The 19,236-nt window shown below is 36.3% G+C and overlaps 1 protein-coding gene across 4 annotated transcripts in view; it reads right to left on the bottom strand.

Annotated features, from left to right (window-relative positions):
- Nucleotides 1-8,570, bottom strand: part of cacna2d1a (calcium channel, voltage-dependent, alpha 2/delta subunit 1a) — an 84,634-nt gene extending 76,064 nt beyond the window's left edge. The window contains exon 1 of one of the 4 annotated variants that reach the window (XM_051891076.1): nt 8,152-8,570. In XM_051891076.1, the coding sequence (XP_051747036.1) occupies nt 8,152-8,258 (107 nt within the window). In that variant the 5' untranslated portion in view covers nt 8,259-8,570. The remainder of the gene's footprint in view (nt 1-8,151) is intronic. The other 3 variants (XM_051891071.1, XM_051891073.1, XM_051891075.1) reach the window with 3 other exon arrangements.
- Between the last annotated feature and the right edge of the window lie 10,666 nt (nt 8,571-19,236).

The following is a 19,236-nucleotide window of genomic DNA, read 5'->3' as shown; positions in this document are numbered from 1 at the left end:
TACAGTATTATATTCTGACCTAAACTGAACTTAACCATAACCCTAAACAGTAACAATGGCAACACACACTGTTACTCCTCATTCAATAACATACTTTATAAAACGGTTAGTTCCTGTCCTTGATTCTGATTGGTCAATAGCTGTGTTTTATTCACGATAAAACACGGCTATGACCGCTTCACCCAACGGTTCTGTGTATCACTACACAACACCCTTAGCAACCACTCTTAGCAACATAAACTGTATGTTCTCAGTTGATATCGTTCATTGAAGCTTACTGTATTATGTAGAAGAGTATTGTGAGAAAGAGATTGAGTGAGCGAGTTTATTACCTGCATTCAGATTTAGCATTTTCCTTCAGGTCAGTCCTATGTTCATAATAAAAAAATTTGTTTAAATGTCCGATGTATTATCTTGTCCTTTTAACATTTAAGGGGTTTTCCCATGACTGACAGCGCTAGTCAAAGCATTTGTCAGTTGCGTCTTGTTCCGTGTTCACAACAGTTCAGTCTTTTCAATATAAAAGTCTTCGCTACTGACTGACACACTCATAAAGACAGTCTTTGCCGCCATCTAATGGCGTAATAATGTAACTTCTGTTGCTGTTCATGGTCAGGGACTATTTTTTCCGGCGGAAGGAAGGCTTTTAGTGAAAGTTTTCTTCATGAAAGATGCATTGATACATATTTTTGGCTTTAATATTTGTATTGTGTGGTAAATCTGCTTCGCGTCGTATCTAACAGCGCCATTCAGCCGTGACGTATTCACGATACAGCACAGCCTCTTGTACCTTATTGCTTACATATCAACCTGACAGCCAGAAAATGCTTTTGGGAATTCCTTATGACCAGTTCGGCTCATTTTATTAATTTGCTACCCTTTCAACTTTCATTCCTTTTTGAGCAATTCTCATCCTAAATATAACAGTTTTCTCTCCAACCACTTTATCTCTCTAATTGCTAAGTACGCAGCCATGCATGCAAACCTAATGTGTGTGTATGCATGTTTTATGGGGACTTTCCAGACATAATTATTTTTATACCATACAAACTGTATAATCTATCCCCTACCCCTAAACCTACCCATCACAGAAAACCTGCATTTTTACATTTTCAAAAAACATCACTTAATATGGTTTATAAGCTGTTTTCCTCATGTCAACCAAAAATGTCCCCACAAGGACAAGGATTTTGGATATTGCCATCTTTGTGCATTTTGTCCTCATAACAGGGTATACCTGAACCACACACACACACAAAGACACATTCTTTTACATCTATCTTTGTGAGGACATTCATTGACACAATGACAACACAACTAAGTGCCTAACCCAAACCCTTACCCTAAACCTACCCTTAACCTAATTATAACCTTATCACAAAAACCAAGTCTTGACCCTCAAACAGGCCTTTAAAGGGCTCTCAAAAAGTGAAGACCGGCCAAAATGTAAATATATATAAATAGATAGTTATACAACCACCCACACACACATACACACACACACACACACACACACACACACAGGTATGTTTTGCTATCAAAGAGAGGACATTCCATAGGCGTAATTGTTTTTATACTGTACAAACTGTACATTTTATCCCCCTACACTACCCCTACCCCTAAACCTACCCATCACAGAAAACATTCTGCATTTTTACATTTTTAATAAAACATTGTTTAATGTTTCATAAAATGTCCTCATATTTCATGTTTACGTCATAATACCAGTGTGATACCCATGTCATTATACAAATTTCTGTCCTCATAAATCACAAAAACACGTGCACACACACACACACACACACACACACACACACACACACACACACACGGCTAATATACCTGGAGAAAACTATAGTCGCAGCTGATTCTTATACTAATAATATAATTAATGTTTTTCAATATATACTAGTGTTAAAAATGTGGGGGTCGGTTTTTCCTCACCAAGACTACATTTATTTGATCAAAAATAAAAATCTAATTTATTCCATTTGTGATTGTAAAGCTGAATTTTCAGCATCATTAGTCATTAGTCATCATCTTTAGTGTCACATGATGCTTCAGAAATCATTCTAATATGCCAATTTGGTGCTCAACTTAGAAACATTTCTTATTATTAGGAAATTCTTAATATTTTGTGGAAAATGTGATACTTTTTTAGGATACTTTGATTAATAGAACGTTCAAAAGAACAGCATTTGTTTATAATAAATCAAAAAAAAAAATCCAGTCTTTAATTTTACTTTTAATTAAATTTAATGCATCCTTGCTAAATAAAACTATTAATTTCTTTAAAAAATAAAATAAAATAAAAAAAAAAATTAAATCTAACTGACCTCAAACTGCAGGTTATATATAGAATAAACATTGATATTTCTGATGCAATATGCCTTCTAATGAGCTGCAGGACATCAATACACCATCTTACTGCCTGTTTTTAAAGCCACAAGCTCTCACAAAAAGCCTGAAGAAACCACTGATCAGTTATTTAGAGTAGCTATGGATTCACTCATCAGCACACAAGAGGAAGGATTCTGGGATATGAGCCCACAGACAAGTTTCCATTAACACTCAAACATCATGCACACTAACTGTAAATGCATATGTATTGTCTGGCATTCTCCACCTGTGGAGTTCAGCACTGTACATTCATAATAATATTAGGAGCGGAAAGCAGATGTGCTTCCTCTACCGAAGGGGGTGAGAATTCAAACAGCTGTAAGCAATCCACAAAGTTTCCAGTTAGCTTGTTGGGGAAGCCAGAGAAGGCTGGGGCGGAAAAAAAGTCCTCTACGTGGTCTAATGTCTCAGGATTGAACAAAGAACTTTAAGCCAGCATACAGTTATTCTATTTGTTTTACATTTGCAACTCTTTCTTTAAAACATCAAGCATTATTTAATAGATTCAACACCATTTTTGGTACTACTGAAATCTTCCAAAACCCTACAATTATGAGAGTCAAGTGACCAAGAAAACAAAATTAGATTTAGTATATTATATGTGGGCATGGGAACGGGAAGACTGCCACTGTGTGGGTTTACTTTAGCTGTCCTCTGGGGACAAATTTGTCCAAACCTGTCTAAATCCGTCAAAACTCCCTTTGGACACATCCAGGGACATCCTCAACTATAAAAATGATCATAACACAACATAACACAAAACAATTCATGAGATTAATCACAATTACATATATAAGTAAATGTATTTGTGTGGAAATACATTTTAAAAAACACGCTGACTCCAGTGTGCACAAGAATATCAAACAGACACAGGGAGAGATTCTGGTCCACTGCCATTCACTCTGAATCTGACTTAGCTTTAACTTTGCCCAAGTGTTTGAGTGACAAAAATAGCTCCCAGCTGTTTTCAAAGTGCTCAGCAAATACCTTCAAAAAGGCTCCCTGCTGAACTAAGGTGTTAAAAAACTGACCACAAACACATAAGCACAGCACAAGAACATAATATACTAGCAAAACCTTTCTTTCTGGTAAGATCTAAAACTCTGGAGCCATAGTTCAAAGTTAAACCCACGCCATAAAGACTATGAGCTGGCTGATTTCCAAAGGGCAAATAATGCTCATTCTGCGCTCTGGAATAAGGCTAGTAATGGGAAAGGCCCATGTATTGAACTGCTTAAGCATGAAATTTGATTATGCTTGTAGTCAAAGTGCAACATGGCAAGGACACTGACGCAAATGTTGTAGATGTGCGATTCGAAACTGAGGAGACGCTAACTCATCTAGCAGTATCATCCCAGAGGCCCCGAAACATGAGACATGAGGCTCCAGGTCCAAAAAAACATGACAGGCAGCATCACTCAAGCTTGATGGACACATAATCCACCACATGAGCTAGAAACACCCTCAAATGTCTTGAAACAAAGTCCATGCAGTTAATGGAAATTATTCTTAGATCTAATACAGAATGCTGGATAAGTAATGCATCTCAGTGATATGCTTCAGTTTTCTAAGTCAATCAAACAACCATAGCATAGAGTTGCTCTTTTTTTTCAGTTCAAATCCAACCTACACAAAGAAAATGGTTTTGCACAGTCCCAATCGTCCTCTTCCCAGCATACACTGGAGCATGAATAAGGTTGAATTATTTGACCATTCGCCAGTTTGAATTGCACAGTTATTTGTGATTTTGTCAATTTTAGTAACATTTTGTCCTCTGCTCAAAATGATCACTTTTTATGAGCACTTTGCTCTCCATTAACACTACCAAGTTTGGGGTAAGTACAATTTTATTTATTTATTTATTTAAAAACTTTTATTCAGCAAGGATGCACTGAATCGATAAAAAGTGATATTAAAGTAATTTACAATGTCACAAAAGACTTCTATTTCAAATAAATGCTGTTCTTTTGAACTTTCTATTCAATGAAGAATCTTGAAAAAAAATTCAGTTTTTCGCAAAAATATTAATCTGCACAACTGTTCTCAACATTGATAATAATAAGAAATGTTGGTAACACTTTACAATAAGGTTTATTTGTTAACATTAGTTAATGTGTTAACTAACATGAACTAACCATGAGCAATACATTTGTTAATCTTTGTTAAAAATCCAGCTGTTCATAGTTTGTTCATGTACTTCACACTGCTTTAACTAATGTTAACAAATACAACTCTTGATTTTAATAATTTATTAGTAAATGTTGAAATTAACATTAACAAATATTAATAAATGCTGTAGAAGTGCAGTTCATTATTAGTTCATGTTAACTAATGAACCTTACTGTAAAGTGTTACCAAAACGTTTTTTGATCCAAACAGCATATTAGAATGACTTCTATAGGATTTTGAGAAATGGCTGCTGAAAATTCAGCTTTGCCATCACAGGAATAAATTACAGCTTAAAATATATTAAAATAGAAAATTATTCTAAATTGTAATTAATAATACTGTAACAATATCTCACAATATTGCTGTTTTTTCTGTATTTTTAATCAAATAAATGCAGCCTTGGTGAGCATAAAAGACTTTCAAAAACATTAACAACTCCAAACTTTTGAACAGTAGTGTACATTGAACAGTATGCCAATTTTTAAGTTATTGGGTGCATGAAAATATCAAGTAGATGAATTCAATTAAAAAAAAGGCACAATATGTACGATTTTTGGATTAAAATTTCAAAAAAACACTAGAACGATGTTATATATTTTGTTGTCTTGTGTACTTACATTATCCCAAATGTTTCCAAGAATGTTTAAATCCAGAGAAATAAGCAATTTTAACCAGGACACGGACTGTGTCCATGTGTCACCTATCGAAGCATCATACCCTCATTTTCCGGTTTTATTTTGTAGAAACCATGGAAACACCAAAGACGCTTTAATATATTATGTTTTATATTATGTTATTATGTTTTATTTAGTATGTCTTATTGTTTAAATCTCGTTTTCTAGACTTACCACGAGTACCATGTTTTACCATGCCTAATATCGATCTAGCTTACTGCAGTGTGCAACAAGTGTCCCATACTAGCCACCGAGTGAATGCACAGAGTAGCATTATAACAACTTTCAACACACAAATGTATCTAATATGATAAAACAGAGGTGCGGTGCCCTACATACTCATGACTGGAAGAAACGGAAGCGGTTGTCTGCGGCATAATAAAAGCTCTCGAGGCATGTGTCATGCTTGTCTCTCGTTAGCAATCGCTCCTGCGGCCTCGTTCCGCTCCAACGGCTTTCGGCCACACCCTGCTTCATACTACAGTAATGTTAATAAATCTTTAATACATTAACTCATCCATGAATAAGATTTCTGCCCGAGTCCCGTCAAATTCTTTTCCACGAAATCAAGGCGTCATCAAGCTACGCCTTTGTTTTGAATAAGTGACCTCTAGCGGCGAAAAATTACATATTGTGCCTTTAAGTTCTATGAACACTCATTTTCACAGCTAAAAGTCTGTTTATTAACATAAAAGGCACAAAAGTTGAAATAAAAAGAGGACAGGTCCCAAACCCTCACAGAAGTGAAGATGACATTTCATAACATCCAAATAATGGCAAAAGTGCACAGATGTGCTAACTGCTTTGTGCTTCTCTCAAGAAGCATTCATGGGTGGAACGGGTGACATCAGACTCAGATCTGAGGACATTAATCATTTGCCTCACAGCACAGCAAAAGCCACAAGACACTAAGAAGGGGTGGGGGAGATTGGGGAGGAGAGCGCAGTCATAGAGCATCTGAAGCAGACAGGCTCTGGCATTAGGAGGTTATGGGTTTGGGCACAAAGATGCAGTCACGCATCAGGAGGAAGAGGGGCTCAGAACGACAAGAAAGAAGGGCAGAGGAACCGCAGTAAAGAAAAAAAACTCCCTGACAGAAATTTCTTCTCGTTTGAAATCCATTTAACTTCTGCAGAGTGAAACATTTCTTAAGATATAACGTAAGGCAGGACGTCAATCCATTGGGTCTTGATTGGTTGGATGTTCAATAAAAGAATGGACCATAATTCATGATGTCAGCTGAAAAGAATAGTGATATTAGAAGCAAAACACGTTATTCAATTTTTATTTTTCTATTTAGAATAACATAAACCAAACAAATCATTCCTAATAAGACTAAAACATGCATTAAGGATGTAAATTGACTCATTTTTGAATCTCATGTCAACTTTAACTTGTTAGATCAGGTACAAGCTCACAACACAGATCAGACACAGGCCTGAAGACATCAGACTGTGATTTACATATTACCAAATTATGTCTAAACCTGAAACAATCTCAAGCAAAGAGTGGATTCAGATTGTTTGCATTTGACAGATGATTGCTTCTATGCCTTGAACTGTTCTTGTGTCCAATCTGTCATAGAGAGGGTTTATATTAGTTTGAAGATGTTGTGATACACACCACACCTGACAACTGTAGTTTAAGGCCAGCAAATGAGGCTATATTTACTCGATGGAGAATATGATCTTTGAGCAGCTCTCTTACACTTGCAAGAGAGCGGACACTAGTACAGGTTGCTACTGTCAGAGTTAAGCTTCATTACATAATTGGTAAAAAGGCAAGGTTTTCACATGTTTGAGTTTGAAATTATATGGACAGGTGACAGGCTCTGCTGAACTAAAAATAACTCACAGGACACAGGTGGTGCATTAGGTTTTGATGACCACTTGTCTGGCACCAGCAGCCTTAGTGTTATAAAACCACATAAAAATGCCATACATTTGTTTGTTAAAGGATTACACTGAAAGTGTATCATTTATACTTTAAAATGAAAGATTTAAAGGGACAGTTCACCCCCAAAAAATCTGCAGTACTTTCTATTTTGAAGGTTATCACTGACCATTATATGGACAGAGACATTATTTCTCAAAATAGACCTTATTTTATGGTCCACAGCGAAAATAAAGTTATAAAGTTTTTCATTTTGGGGTGAACTATCACTTTAATGGATTTATTGAGCATTTTAAAATTAGTATACAATATGATCTCATTTATTTAGCTACTTTTAAAGAGTAAAGTATCCCTCCAGAGTATTGAGACTGAGTTGAACCGGAGAACCGATTTAGTCACATTTTTGTGAATTGGATCAACGCGATTCATTGAAAAGATCCGACTCAAATGAATCATTCATTCACGAAGACAAACATTCGCCGTCATAAAAACATTCGACTTGAAATGTAGTGAACGAGTCATGTGAACCACTTTTATGATACTTCTATGGTCATTCTGGGTTATATCTTTTGGGGGGGCTTGACATCTTTAGTTAGCCTACCTTTCAATGTCATTGCATAGTAGCCTAAATAAATTTTCCAAAATGTCTTTTTTCAGAAGAAATAAATACCGAACAACATTCGTGTGAGTAAATAAATAAGACTTAAGGCTTTTTTATTTATTTATTTATTTATTTTCGGATGAACTATCCCTTTTACTTCACACGCCGTGGAAACGCGACGCAACGACCAAAGACGTCAGTCTCACGCATGTGTACCTACATAGACCAACTACTGTAATAAAACATAACGCAGACGGAACGCGTCCTGTTTTAAATGCAACTTGTGGTTGAAAGAGTACCAGTCAAATACAAAAACTTCAAAGAATTTTAAAGCCAACAATAATTGTTGATATCAACAATTGCAACAACTCAGTAATCATAACAATACTAGCAAGTTTTGTGCTTTCTACTTACAGTTGGGAGTCGGGAAACTGTATAGCGCTTCCACAGCTGAATAAAGACAGAAGTAGAAGAAGAGCAGCGGACAGTCTGAGCGTATCCATTATTCTGTCTGACATCATTTAGTTTCTCCCACTAAAATCCACTGAAGTAACCCTCCTAAAGCAGCCGAGCTGCCGCCATGAGCGCGCGCTACTTCCACAAACAAATCACAGATGCTTTTGGTCCCTCCAGCTACTTCTGCCTTTGCCCTGTTGAATTAGTTTAGATGTTTCTCAAGAGGTGTGGAGACTGTTAGGGGGAGTCAGGTGTGGGGCGTTTCCGTGTCTCTCCCGTTTGCCAGTACGTTAAAGAGTCTGTTTTAGACTGTGCGCGCCGTGGTGGATCAGTTTCCACACGCCCCCCACCCATCTGCGCGCGATCATCATCGCGCGTGTCGCTCCATACAAGGAGCCCGAGCTGCACAGTTGATACGAGCTGCGAGGCATCAATGAGCTCATATCTTTGAATGACAAGAAAGTTACAGTTTTAGATAGATAGATAGACAGACAGACAGACAGACAGACAGACAGACAGATAGATAGATAGATAGATAGATAGATAGATAGATAGATAGATAGATAGATAGATGTTTTTATAATACTTTCATGTTTAATGGGTTATTTTTTAATACACTCTAAATAGTGCTGGGTTAAAAACAACCCATGTTGGGTTGAAAATGGACAAACCCAGCGGTTGGGTTAAATGTTTGCCCAAAGTGCAGTTTTATTTAACCCAACTATTGTTTAAAAATTACTATATGGCTGGCTTAAAATGAACCCAAAATAGGTTGGAAAAATCAGATATAATTACTAGAGGCAACAATAATAATCAAAAGGTGAACATTTATTAATAAGCAATTTAATAAATGTAATACATGTTTAATTATTATTTGTTAAACTTATTAATAAATGTTCATTTATTAAACATACTAATAAATGTTAATTTCCAACATTTGGGTTCATTTTAAGTAAGCAATACAGTTATTTTTAAACAATAGTTGAGTTAAATAAAACTACCCAGCAGGTTGGGTAAACATTTAACCCAACCGCTGGGTTAAAACAAACCATTCGCTGGGTCTGTCCATTTTCAACCTAACTTGGGTCGTTTTTAACCCAGCATTTTTAGAGTGTATGTTCACGAGTGGTTAAATAATGAGTGGTTTTCATAAAATGTATTTAAAAATTTGAATTGAATTAAAACAAAATTAATTAAAACTAAATGAATGATCCCATGATGGGAACCCCTGAAAGGTTCTATGAAGTGCCTGACAGAACCCTTTAAAGGGTTAGTTCACCCAAAAATGAAAATTCTGTCATTAATTACTCACCCGTAAAACCTTCGTTCATCTTCGGAACACAAATTAAGATATTTTTGATGAAATCTGAGAGCTTTCTGACCTCCGCGACTGCAATGTTATTATCATTTTCAAGGCCCAGAAAGGTAGTAAAGACATCGTTTAAATAGTCCATGTAACTACAGTGGTTGAACCTTAATGTTATGAAGCGACGAGAATACTTTTTGTGTATATAAAGTCATTATTTTTGTTTGTTTAACCCTTTAAGGTTCTTCTAAGAGTGACTGTACTAAGAAAAATGTACGTTTTTGAACTTTTAAAGATTGGCACTGTTAGGCAAATAACTCCGCTCCTAAAAAGGTGTCTATCATCAAATGGCGAAGAGGAAATAAATCTTCTATGACAGTATAAATAGAATTTTAATAACTTTTTGCAGGTTAGATTGATGATTTCTATTTTATGAAAAGATATGCAGTGTTTGCTGTCTGGATGCAGCGGAGGGGAGGGGAGCTGCACTGAGCAAATGAGCAGCTAACTCTGATCTCAGCAAATATGAGGATTTACACTAGTGCGCGTTTGAAGAACTGTGTGTGTGCGTGTTAGTACCTTGAATACAGTATGTGAGGTGATGTGTTCATTTTGAACCAAAGCAGGATATATGGAGCGACCAAATAATGCAGCTGTAGGACAAATGACAAATTATACTTCAAAGACATCTAATAGATATATGATTATGTATAAGGCCAGATGGAAGATATGACTTTCAATCAAATTAATTTGCGCTTTTTGTGAAGTGTTTTGCATTCACCTTTTAAAGTGTTTTTGTTTCCTCAATGTGAGACACCAGGTCGCAGCAGTACATAAAGACAAAACTCATTCTCATAAAAGCATCCTCACGGATCCAGCAGCACCCTCATAACCTCATTTTAAGTGGATTACAGGGCTTTAGTTAGATTAGGTGGTATTAGCAAGAAGCAACATCCAACACAAATGCAACCAAAACAGCAGAGTGGCATTGAGAGCAGCATCAAGAACCACTGCTTGCACTTTAGCTTAATACATTCATAAATGACAAATGACACATGAATAAATAGGCTACATAAAGAAGTAAAACACAAAACAGAAACAGAAAATAGATAACAGAGCAAGTTCAAGTGAAATATACCTCACATGATGCCTTGTGTATTTTGTAATTGAGTGGCATTTTCTCGCAGATGATGAGGTTGTGGGGTGTGACAGCATCTGAAATACACAACTGAATTTAGAGTTACAGTGTGTCTATTTCATTTGTTTATGTAAAAACAATTGAATGAAATGAAAAATGAAGGCCAAAATAGCAAAAATGGACAGTACATGAGCCATTCACAATGTTAAAAGTAAAAAGTGATATAAAGTCATGGTATAGCTTTAATGTTTTTTGTGACTGGTTATGTTTATGCATAAACCCATGTAATAATTAAAAACAAAATCAAACAATATGGATCATAAAGTCAATATCTCTGTTACTTACTTAGTGGAGAAGAGGAGAGAAGTTTCCTTAACTGAACAGAGCTGGTCAACATGTTCTGTTAAACTAAAAAGAGAAAAAGATTTTTAAAAAGATTGGTAGGAAACCAGTTACAATTTGAAAGTTAAAGTTTATAGACATTTTAAGAAAGAAATTTACCTGTTGAAAATGTGTTGACCAGTTCTTCCGGGATTTCGCTGGACTTTTTTCTGATTTTTGCGGCCTAAAATGACTGAATTTGCGGCAATATTTGCGGCATTTCTTGTAGTTTTGCAGTGAAAATATATCCCAGACAACATTCTTTTAACATTGTTATTACTTTTCTGACCTTGAGAACCATTGCAGGGCTCCAGACTAACATTTGAGGGCAGTAGCACCGGTGCACCAGCCCCTGATTTGGCAGCGCTGTGAGGGCTGACAGAAAAACACTGAGCTTGAGTTGAGATGCAGATAATATTAACTTTTATTTAATTATTATATTTAAAAGATATTAAAATATATATGGAAAAGGCTAATAATTAATTTATTGTCTTTTTTATTTCTAAATAAGTGTATGCTTTACATCGTGAAACTTTTAGTTTTACAAATGGGGACAAACTATGAAGGATCAACAAACAATGTTTTGGACATCACATTAAAAATAACATTCAAATTGGGCAAGCACGATTCGTGCCGAGAATTCCGGGCCAAGAACAGTTTGTAATGGTGCCGTGCCATACCAGGCTCAAGTGGAAACACAATTGGAACCGTTCCTTACCATTCTAACAACTGGTTGGCCCAACAGTGGAAAAGCGGCTGAAGAACTGTTTCAGCAAACCATTTCAGACTGATATGGTTCTAAATAGAACTGTTACTATGAGTAACGAACCATCTTTTTTAGGGTGTACCATATGTTAAGAGTTTATCAAAACGGTCATTAACCTCCCCCAGTTTCTCTTGAAGCCAATACGGAAGTGACTTAAACTGCGATTCATCGACTGGCCATTAGGAACAGGCTCCAAAAGAGAGCAGAATCTCATTGAGTCCCATGTTAAAATGGCCAACTTTACAGCAGAAAAAAACATGTTTACAGCCTGGATCAAATTGTGGTTTTGCCATTCATGACAACTCTGAGGGGGTGATTTTTTATATAACTCATCCGTTTAAATTATATTAAGCCTTAAAGTTCTGCATAATTAAGGGCGTGATCACTTGAGGGACAGGTTTGCCGCTGCGGTCTGTGAGCCGTCACTTTACCTCAGCTAATTCCAGCTGCTGAATTTGGCATCTCTGCCGTGTTTGTGCTTTTTTTTTCGGGATTATTTTATACAATTATAAAATAATAATATATACAATTATAAAATAATATGGCTTGCTGCGTTAATGGTCGAGACTCGAGACAGATGTGCGTCTGTGTAGATGTGCACGCATGCGGAAGATAAACTGAACACACGTTGTTGGATCGTGGCTAAAAGTTTTGTTCCTGAGATTTACTACAATGGCAATGGCGGGAGGATATAAAACTCTGTCAGCACTGCTTGGATATTATAACTAAAACTGCTGCATTTTGAAAAATTATACTTTGGACGTGGGCTCATTTGTTTGTGAGATATATACCATCATATACAGTTTTACGACATAAACGCTGCTCAGGTTGCATAATTTCTTGAAGAACGATGACGGAGAGCAGATCATTCAGAAGAAATGTGATGCAAACAATGGATAATATATCAATATTTCATGGATTTAATACTTTTGTGGACAAAAAGTACTGTTTTTTGTTTTTCAATGGACACTCATTACATTTTACCCAAGTGCCACGGATTCGATCATTATTTTATTATAAAGAAGTCCCGTTTAATTTTTCATGTTGCTATTTGCACACCCGACACAAATTACAATTACTGGTGCTGGAGCATCTATATCGTAAAAAAGACACCATAGATTGACAGTAAACATTTAGAACTTTCAAATTATATAACTTGTTATCTTTATTAATATTTTAGATAGTATCTATTATAGATAGATAGCTCCTTTGCCTGCTAACATTATCACGTCGAGCTAGGCAGGCGTGGTTTCAGTAACCAGGCACCTCAGTTCCAACCACTTCCCGCCTCTTTGCCCATTTTCAGTTATCCGGGAGTGACGTGCGACGGCTTCATTTTCGCTTCAAAAATGCTCTTCAGAAATCAACAGATGACGTCCATATTTTTTTTTACAGTCTATGCTTTTAACTAAATATTTACAGAGCCCCTAAAGGGACAAAAAAATATGAGCTGGGAGGTAAAAATGTTCATCATTGCTTTTATGTTCCCTCTGAGAAACTTTGTGTTCACTTGCAAAGAGCTAAAAAGATTTAGCGAGGATTTTTTTTTTTTTTTTTTTTTTTTCTTCTCAATGTCCCTTTAGGGGCTCCGTAGTTACACTAAATTTTTTTTAAAAAAAGCGCCAACCTGCAATTTTTACCTTAAAGAACTATTTCTACCTGATTCATCCCATAAAAATTTTGTTAGTATAAAATCAATGTTTTCTGGGTAGATTCAGTGATGTTAAATTATATTTTTGACTTGAATACAAGTTCATTTAGATGTTTACAAGTCCATTTTTAGGTTTCTATTTTTCAGTGTAACTGATAAATAGCCGTTATTAAAATTCTATACAATTTTGTCTAAATAAATTAAAAACAAAATGCTAAAAACTAAAAAAAAAGTAAAGCGTATAAGTAAAAATAAATGATTAAATTAATTATAAATTAAAAATTTTAATTTAGGCATTGCAACATTATAATGTACAATATGAAATATTCATTTAGAGATTTGCTAAAGATGATATTTAACAGTGTTATTAAATTATTGTTTTTAATTATGGAGGAAAAAGTAATCAAAATGAAAACAAAAATAGGGAAAATATGCAGCATGCACAATATTACATTGGATGATATAGTCAGTAATAATCAGCCATGTAGTCAATACGGTACAGATATATCATGCTTCCCTAATTTTCGGGGTATATCACTGTGCAGGGAGAGAACAGCAAGTGTGTGTGTGTTTTTTTTTTTCTATGTGCATGGGGTCGTCAGGAGTTCATAGTTCGCCCCCCAGGATGTGAGCTACAGAGCGGGCAGGTAGGGTAAACGCTGTACACACTATCCACAGATTAACTGATCTCAGTCGTCGCTTAGCAACACAACACTATCTATTCACAGCCACAGGAGTCGCCCGAGTTAGCCCAACTCTGAAGCTGAAGAGGACATGCTCTTTAAAAGGCAGAAGATGAATGAGTAAGTCAGCAAAAAAGAGAAAGTGCAAGGGAAGCACAGAGAGTCAAAAGGAGGATAAAGATTGCCTTTTTTTGTGTGTGGAGAAAAGAAATGAAAAAGGTAACATGCCCTGTCAGGGAGGTTAGGCTACACAACTTGCACTAAATTACCTCATTTAACCTAGCAGGCGATGCCAGAGAAAGCACTGTGGTGCATTTACTGACATCAGGGTGTGCGGTGCTGTTATGGAGCCCTCTGTTGGGATTACACTAAGTGATGATGGTCGGTTTTATTGCCACTTGGGAATGGTACAATTGTTGGGGGAGGTAGAGATTATGGGGGTAAAATATGAGTGAGAGTTTTGTTTTTTTTTCTCTGTGGTTTCTATTAATGCTCTGTCCCTTCCATGCTAGATGTCTGTTAGATGGATGATTATGATATAAAAGTCAAAGTACTGTAATTCATACTCCCTATATTACGCTACATTACACCCCTAACCTTGTATAATCCTGGAGTGTTGGGTAAAATTCATAATCGATCATTTAAATGTATTTAAATTCAGTTTGATTAGATTTGATGTTTTAAGTCTCAAGGCTGCATTTATTTGGTTAAAAATACAGTAAAAACAGTAATATTGTGAAATATTATTACAATTTAAAACAAATGTTTTCTATCTTAATTCTATTTTATGTCATTTATTTCTGTGATGCAAAGCTGAATTTTCAGCATCATTACTCCAGTCTTCAGTGTCACATGATCATGCTGATTTGCTGCTCAAGAAACATTTCTTATTATTATCAATGTTGAAAACAGTTGTGATTATTTTATATGCACAACTCTGCAGCCTCCATCTGATACAGTTTTATCTCCTCAGGGTATAGCAGATGCAGAACATTTTGGTTCATTGTTCAGATTGCTGAAATACTATCAACGTCATAAATTATAAATGCAGACATGGAAAGAATAAACAGGACTTTGAGAGCTGACAATGTTCATCATAACCTGAATAGTGATCCTGAAGATAATAATAAGTACAGTATATATTTAGACCTGGAGTGTTGCTTTAATTTTTAACACAGTCATTTGGCAGGCCAGATCAGCCTTATGCTCTGTCTCTGTCCTAGTAACTAATGATTTTGTGTTAATATTTAATATTGGCCTAATAATTTCTTTTATTAGCTTTTTAGGTGTGGATCCATCTAGGAACAGTTTCAAGGAAGAATATTGCCTTTATTAGATAAAATGACGCAGTTTTGTTTTAGATCTTTCCTAGTCTCAGCCATAGATATGTATACAGATGGCAAATTCAAACGCTCCAGACACGTCAGCGCGCCCACCATCTTGAAACAGTCAACACGTCGTCACTCACAGTAACAATCAATAATGCCACAACATTGCGTAGCTTCTGGTTGTGAAACCGCCGAGATTTAAATTCCCAAAGAAATGGGATAACCTTTCACAGGTGAGAATGTGTTGGTTTGTGTTTTTATATGTATTAACACAATATTACAGGGTTTTAAACTAAGTAAACTTTTTATTGTCGCGTTAGCTGATGCATTCGTCTTGTTGTATTGTGTTAGTCTAGCAAAATCATCTGCTGAAGTCTATTGCAGATATAGATAATCATACACGTGTCTAACTACGGTTGCAGACGCACAGTCAACTCGCTCTCGAGTGTTCACGGGCTTTGACTGTTCCAATATGGCGGATGACATACGTGTCACAGCCCATAGAAACAGCTACAAACGAGGCATCTATGTACATATATATATCTATTGTCTCAGCCTTAGACATCATGGCTGAATGTCTGATGCAAAAGGCACACAAAATGGGAAACACTTTGGGAGTTTTGAAGTTATCATCTGATTGGTTGAATTACAGGATTTCCGGAGAACCTGTGTGTCGCATTCTTTAACGGTCCACCTGGAAACAAAGCCGTCGTGACACCAAACCCCCTCTTGGAAGAGGAAAGCTGTTATTTTTACATCTGTGACAATGAGTACTTACCAGGATCAACTAAACTTTTTTGAATGAATAATTTATTAGATGCACGCTGGTCATCATAGGGACATCGACTTTACATTCTCAAACTGTGATTGGATGCTTTACATGTTGGTCAGACATCTTCTGGGTGGTCCTTGGCCAATGAAAGCTGCGATGGAGTCCACTCTGAAGGTCTGGCTGCATGTGCTAGCCTAGATCTTTCCCCAAAATAATATCAATTGTGGCCATCTATGTGGGGCACCATGTGTCACCCCAAATAACTTTAATCCCCCCGCTGAATCAATACCCCAGTCTGATTCTGTAAGCAGGTCTGAGCTAACTGGGTTGCTCTCCAACACATAAGGGTTTTGTTGTTTAAATGTTAAATATTAGAAGAAATTAAATCTGCTTCTTGGTGCTTCATATTTTTGTTTTACATGACAGAAAAAAAGAAAATCGGAAAAACGTTTTTATCCAAAGGCAATGTCAATGTTTGGACATGAACTGACTTGCGTGCCAAAAACACATGAGTTGGGTACGATGACGGGCATCTCTGTCCTTTACTTGGCCACCCTTTTTGGCCTCAGGATTGTAGTATAATCTGTCAAATATATCCTTACAAAAACATTATTTAAAAAAATTAATTTGCATTTCACAATCACAGGATACTGTATTTATGCAACACATTTTCTCTTAATTGAATTTAAAATTAAATGAATATTAAAGGAATGATGTGTAAAAATCACGCCTTTCCTCCACTCATGGTTTGCCAAATGTAATTTATTAATTAATCTGTCCCATGGAGATTGTTTCCAAGGCAACTGAGGACATCTACTGTACATATTAACGGATTCCCATAAGTTACATAAGAGTTTGGGAGTGTTAACTGACAGGTTTGTTGCCAGCATGTGACATACAAATGCATGGTTACCTCAACATGTTTTTGTAATCTTTTCATCCTAATGCCCTTAAAGTTTTTAAAAATTTTCAAGACTGATAAAAAAACATTCACAAATATTCACACAAAAAAAACTATTTGCAATTTGGCAGCGCAGCCATCCGGTGGTTTCCATTGTTAGGCCGGATACAGATGGAGCCACATAATGAAGAAAATCTAGCAGAAATGAAGCTGGCCACAATAACGTGAGCTGGTTGCAGTCACACAGCTCTAACTGCAACAAGGACACCAGAACAGGGCAAGAAAAAAATCAAATCTTCCTGGCTAATGTCGTGCTGATTCCCTTCTGCTTTTACAATTCACTAAAAAGATAGTAAATGCTGGGGAAACAATATTCATACTGAAGGAAAGAGCACTTATTAATACTTTACACTTAAATAACACAGTATGATTTAACTTAACACTACAATGCTTCTCTCATTAAAAGAAAGAAGAAGAAAAAACAAGCTTCGTTTACTGCAAAATCAACAGTGGCAAAAGCTGTCGTCTAAATTATACAGCTACTCTAAAGCACTGGCTTTCCACGTGCCATTACTGCCACTTTTGGCATATGCAACATTTTCGGGGTTTCAGAAGATCTTAGTAACAAGATTCACACATTTTAAAGTTTCAGACTGAGGTCCTGGAGAATGTGATCCATTAGCATTGCCATTCTAATCATACTAAATTGTTCTTTATGCATCATAGTTCTCTTAGTATTCACCTGATATATTTCAACAGCTTTAAAAATCACTCAAGTCAATCAGAGTGAAACAATCCTATTTTGAGATTTGATTTCTGTGATGTCTGACATTCCCAAACTTAGTTTTAAAAAGCATAGATCTCACTGTATCTGACTGCTGCTCATGTAAGACTGACTTCATCTGTAAACATCAGTAAAGGTCTGCTTATTTAATAAGAGCCCAGATTGGCTGGCTGTTTATCCAAGCAGCTGAGGTGTAATTGTGTTACAATGTCTAATGGCTCACTTCATATGGAGCGTCACATGCCAAGGAAGAAGAAAAGCAGCTGGACAGGCAAGGGAGAGGCAAGCCAGATAAACGCAGCTTTAAAGTCAGATCCAGCCAGCCTGGTACTGGTCTAAACAACCTCTGCCACCTCTATTTGAACATTCCTCAGCTAATGAAACTCAGGGTTGTTGACCATGGAGAAACATATTGGCCATAAAGAAAGGAACAACATGCCTTTAATTGTCCGCAGCATGAGGTTTGTGTGTGTGACTCATCAAAGTCAAAGTGAAGAGCATCAATGCAGATCTTTGATAAACAAACAGCTCTTCAGATGTCCACATCTGAACCTTTGAAGAGAGACACACAACGCTAATGAAAGAAGGAGAGACAGACAGGTGTCCCCTGATCAAAGTGGACACCCACAAAATCTCCTTCGTCCTCTGTTGTCTCTCTCGCTGTCCCTGACAGATCTATTACGTTATATAACCGAAATGGGAATAAATCAAGAGGCTACTGTCCTTCATTGAGTCACAGCCCTGAATCTGCCCCACGAGAACACTCTAGATAAACACTTTGAAGAAAAAAAGAATTAAATAGCAGCATAATCCAAAACATACCGTGCAGTGTCAAGCATTCAGTGACTCAGTTTTCATATAATCAATCAAACAACCTTTAAGCTATCAAAACAAACAGGATTCTCATCAATGGTAACTAAAAAGGGTCAAATTAAATGACAACAAATAATAAATATAGCTGCAAGCAGCAATTACGGGGGCAAGCCGAATAAAGGCAGAAATGGAAATATTTGTGGACATCTATGATCATGAGGTTAGGATAAAGCTGTTTAAATTACATCAGTTAAAGCACTTATAACATAATAACATGGTTTATAACTTCTGAGCAGTAGGTGGCGCTATGATAAAACTCTGCATGCCTGTCATTTACACAAAACTTTTGCAAAGATACAGCAGCATATCCATTTTGGCGGGCTCGCAGTCAAATATTTGTTGATGCAGTATAAAACAATGGTTGGGTCTATCAAAAATCTTTTAGTGAATTTTTGTCACAAGTGTCTGTAGATGCTACATACCAAATTTCGTACAAATCAGACAAATTTTGTAGGAGGAG

The sequence above is a fragment of the Ctenopharyngodon idella genome, chromosome 4, assembly GCF_019924925.1.
Source record: "Ctenopharyngodon idella isolate HZGC_01 chromosome 4, HZGC01, whole genome shotgun sequence".
In the NCBI taxonomy this organism is placed as follows: domain Eukaryota; kingdom Metazoa; phylum Chordata; class Actinopteri; order Cypriniformes; family Xenocyprididae; genus Ctenopharyngodon; species Ctenopharyngodon idella.
This window is presented reverse-complemented; position numbering and strand designations above follow the sequence as displayed.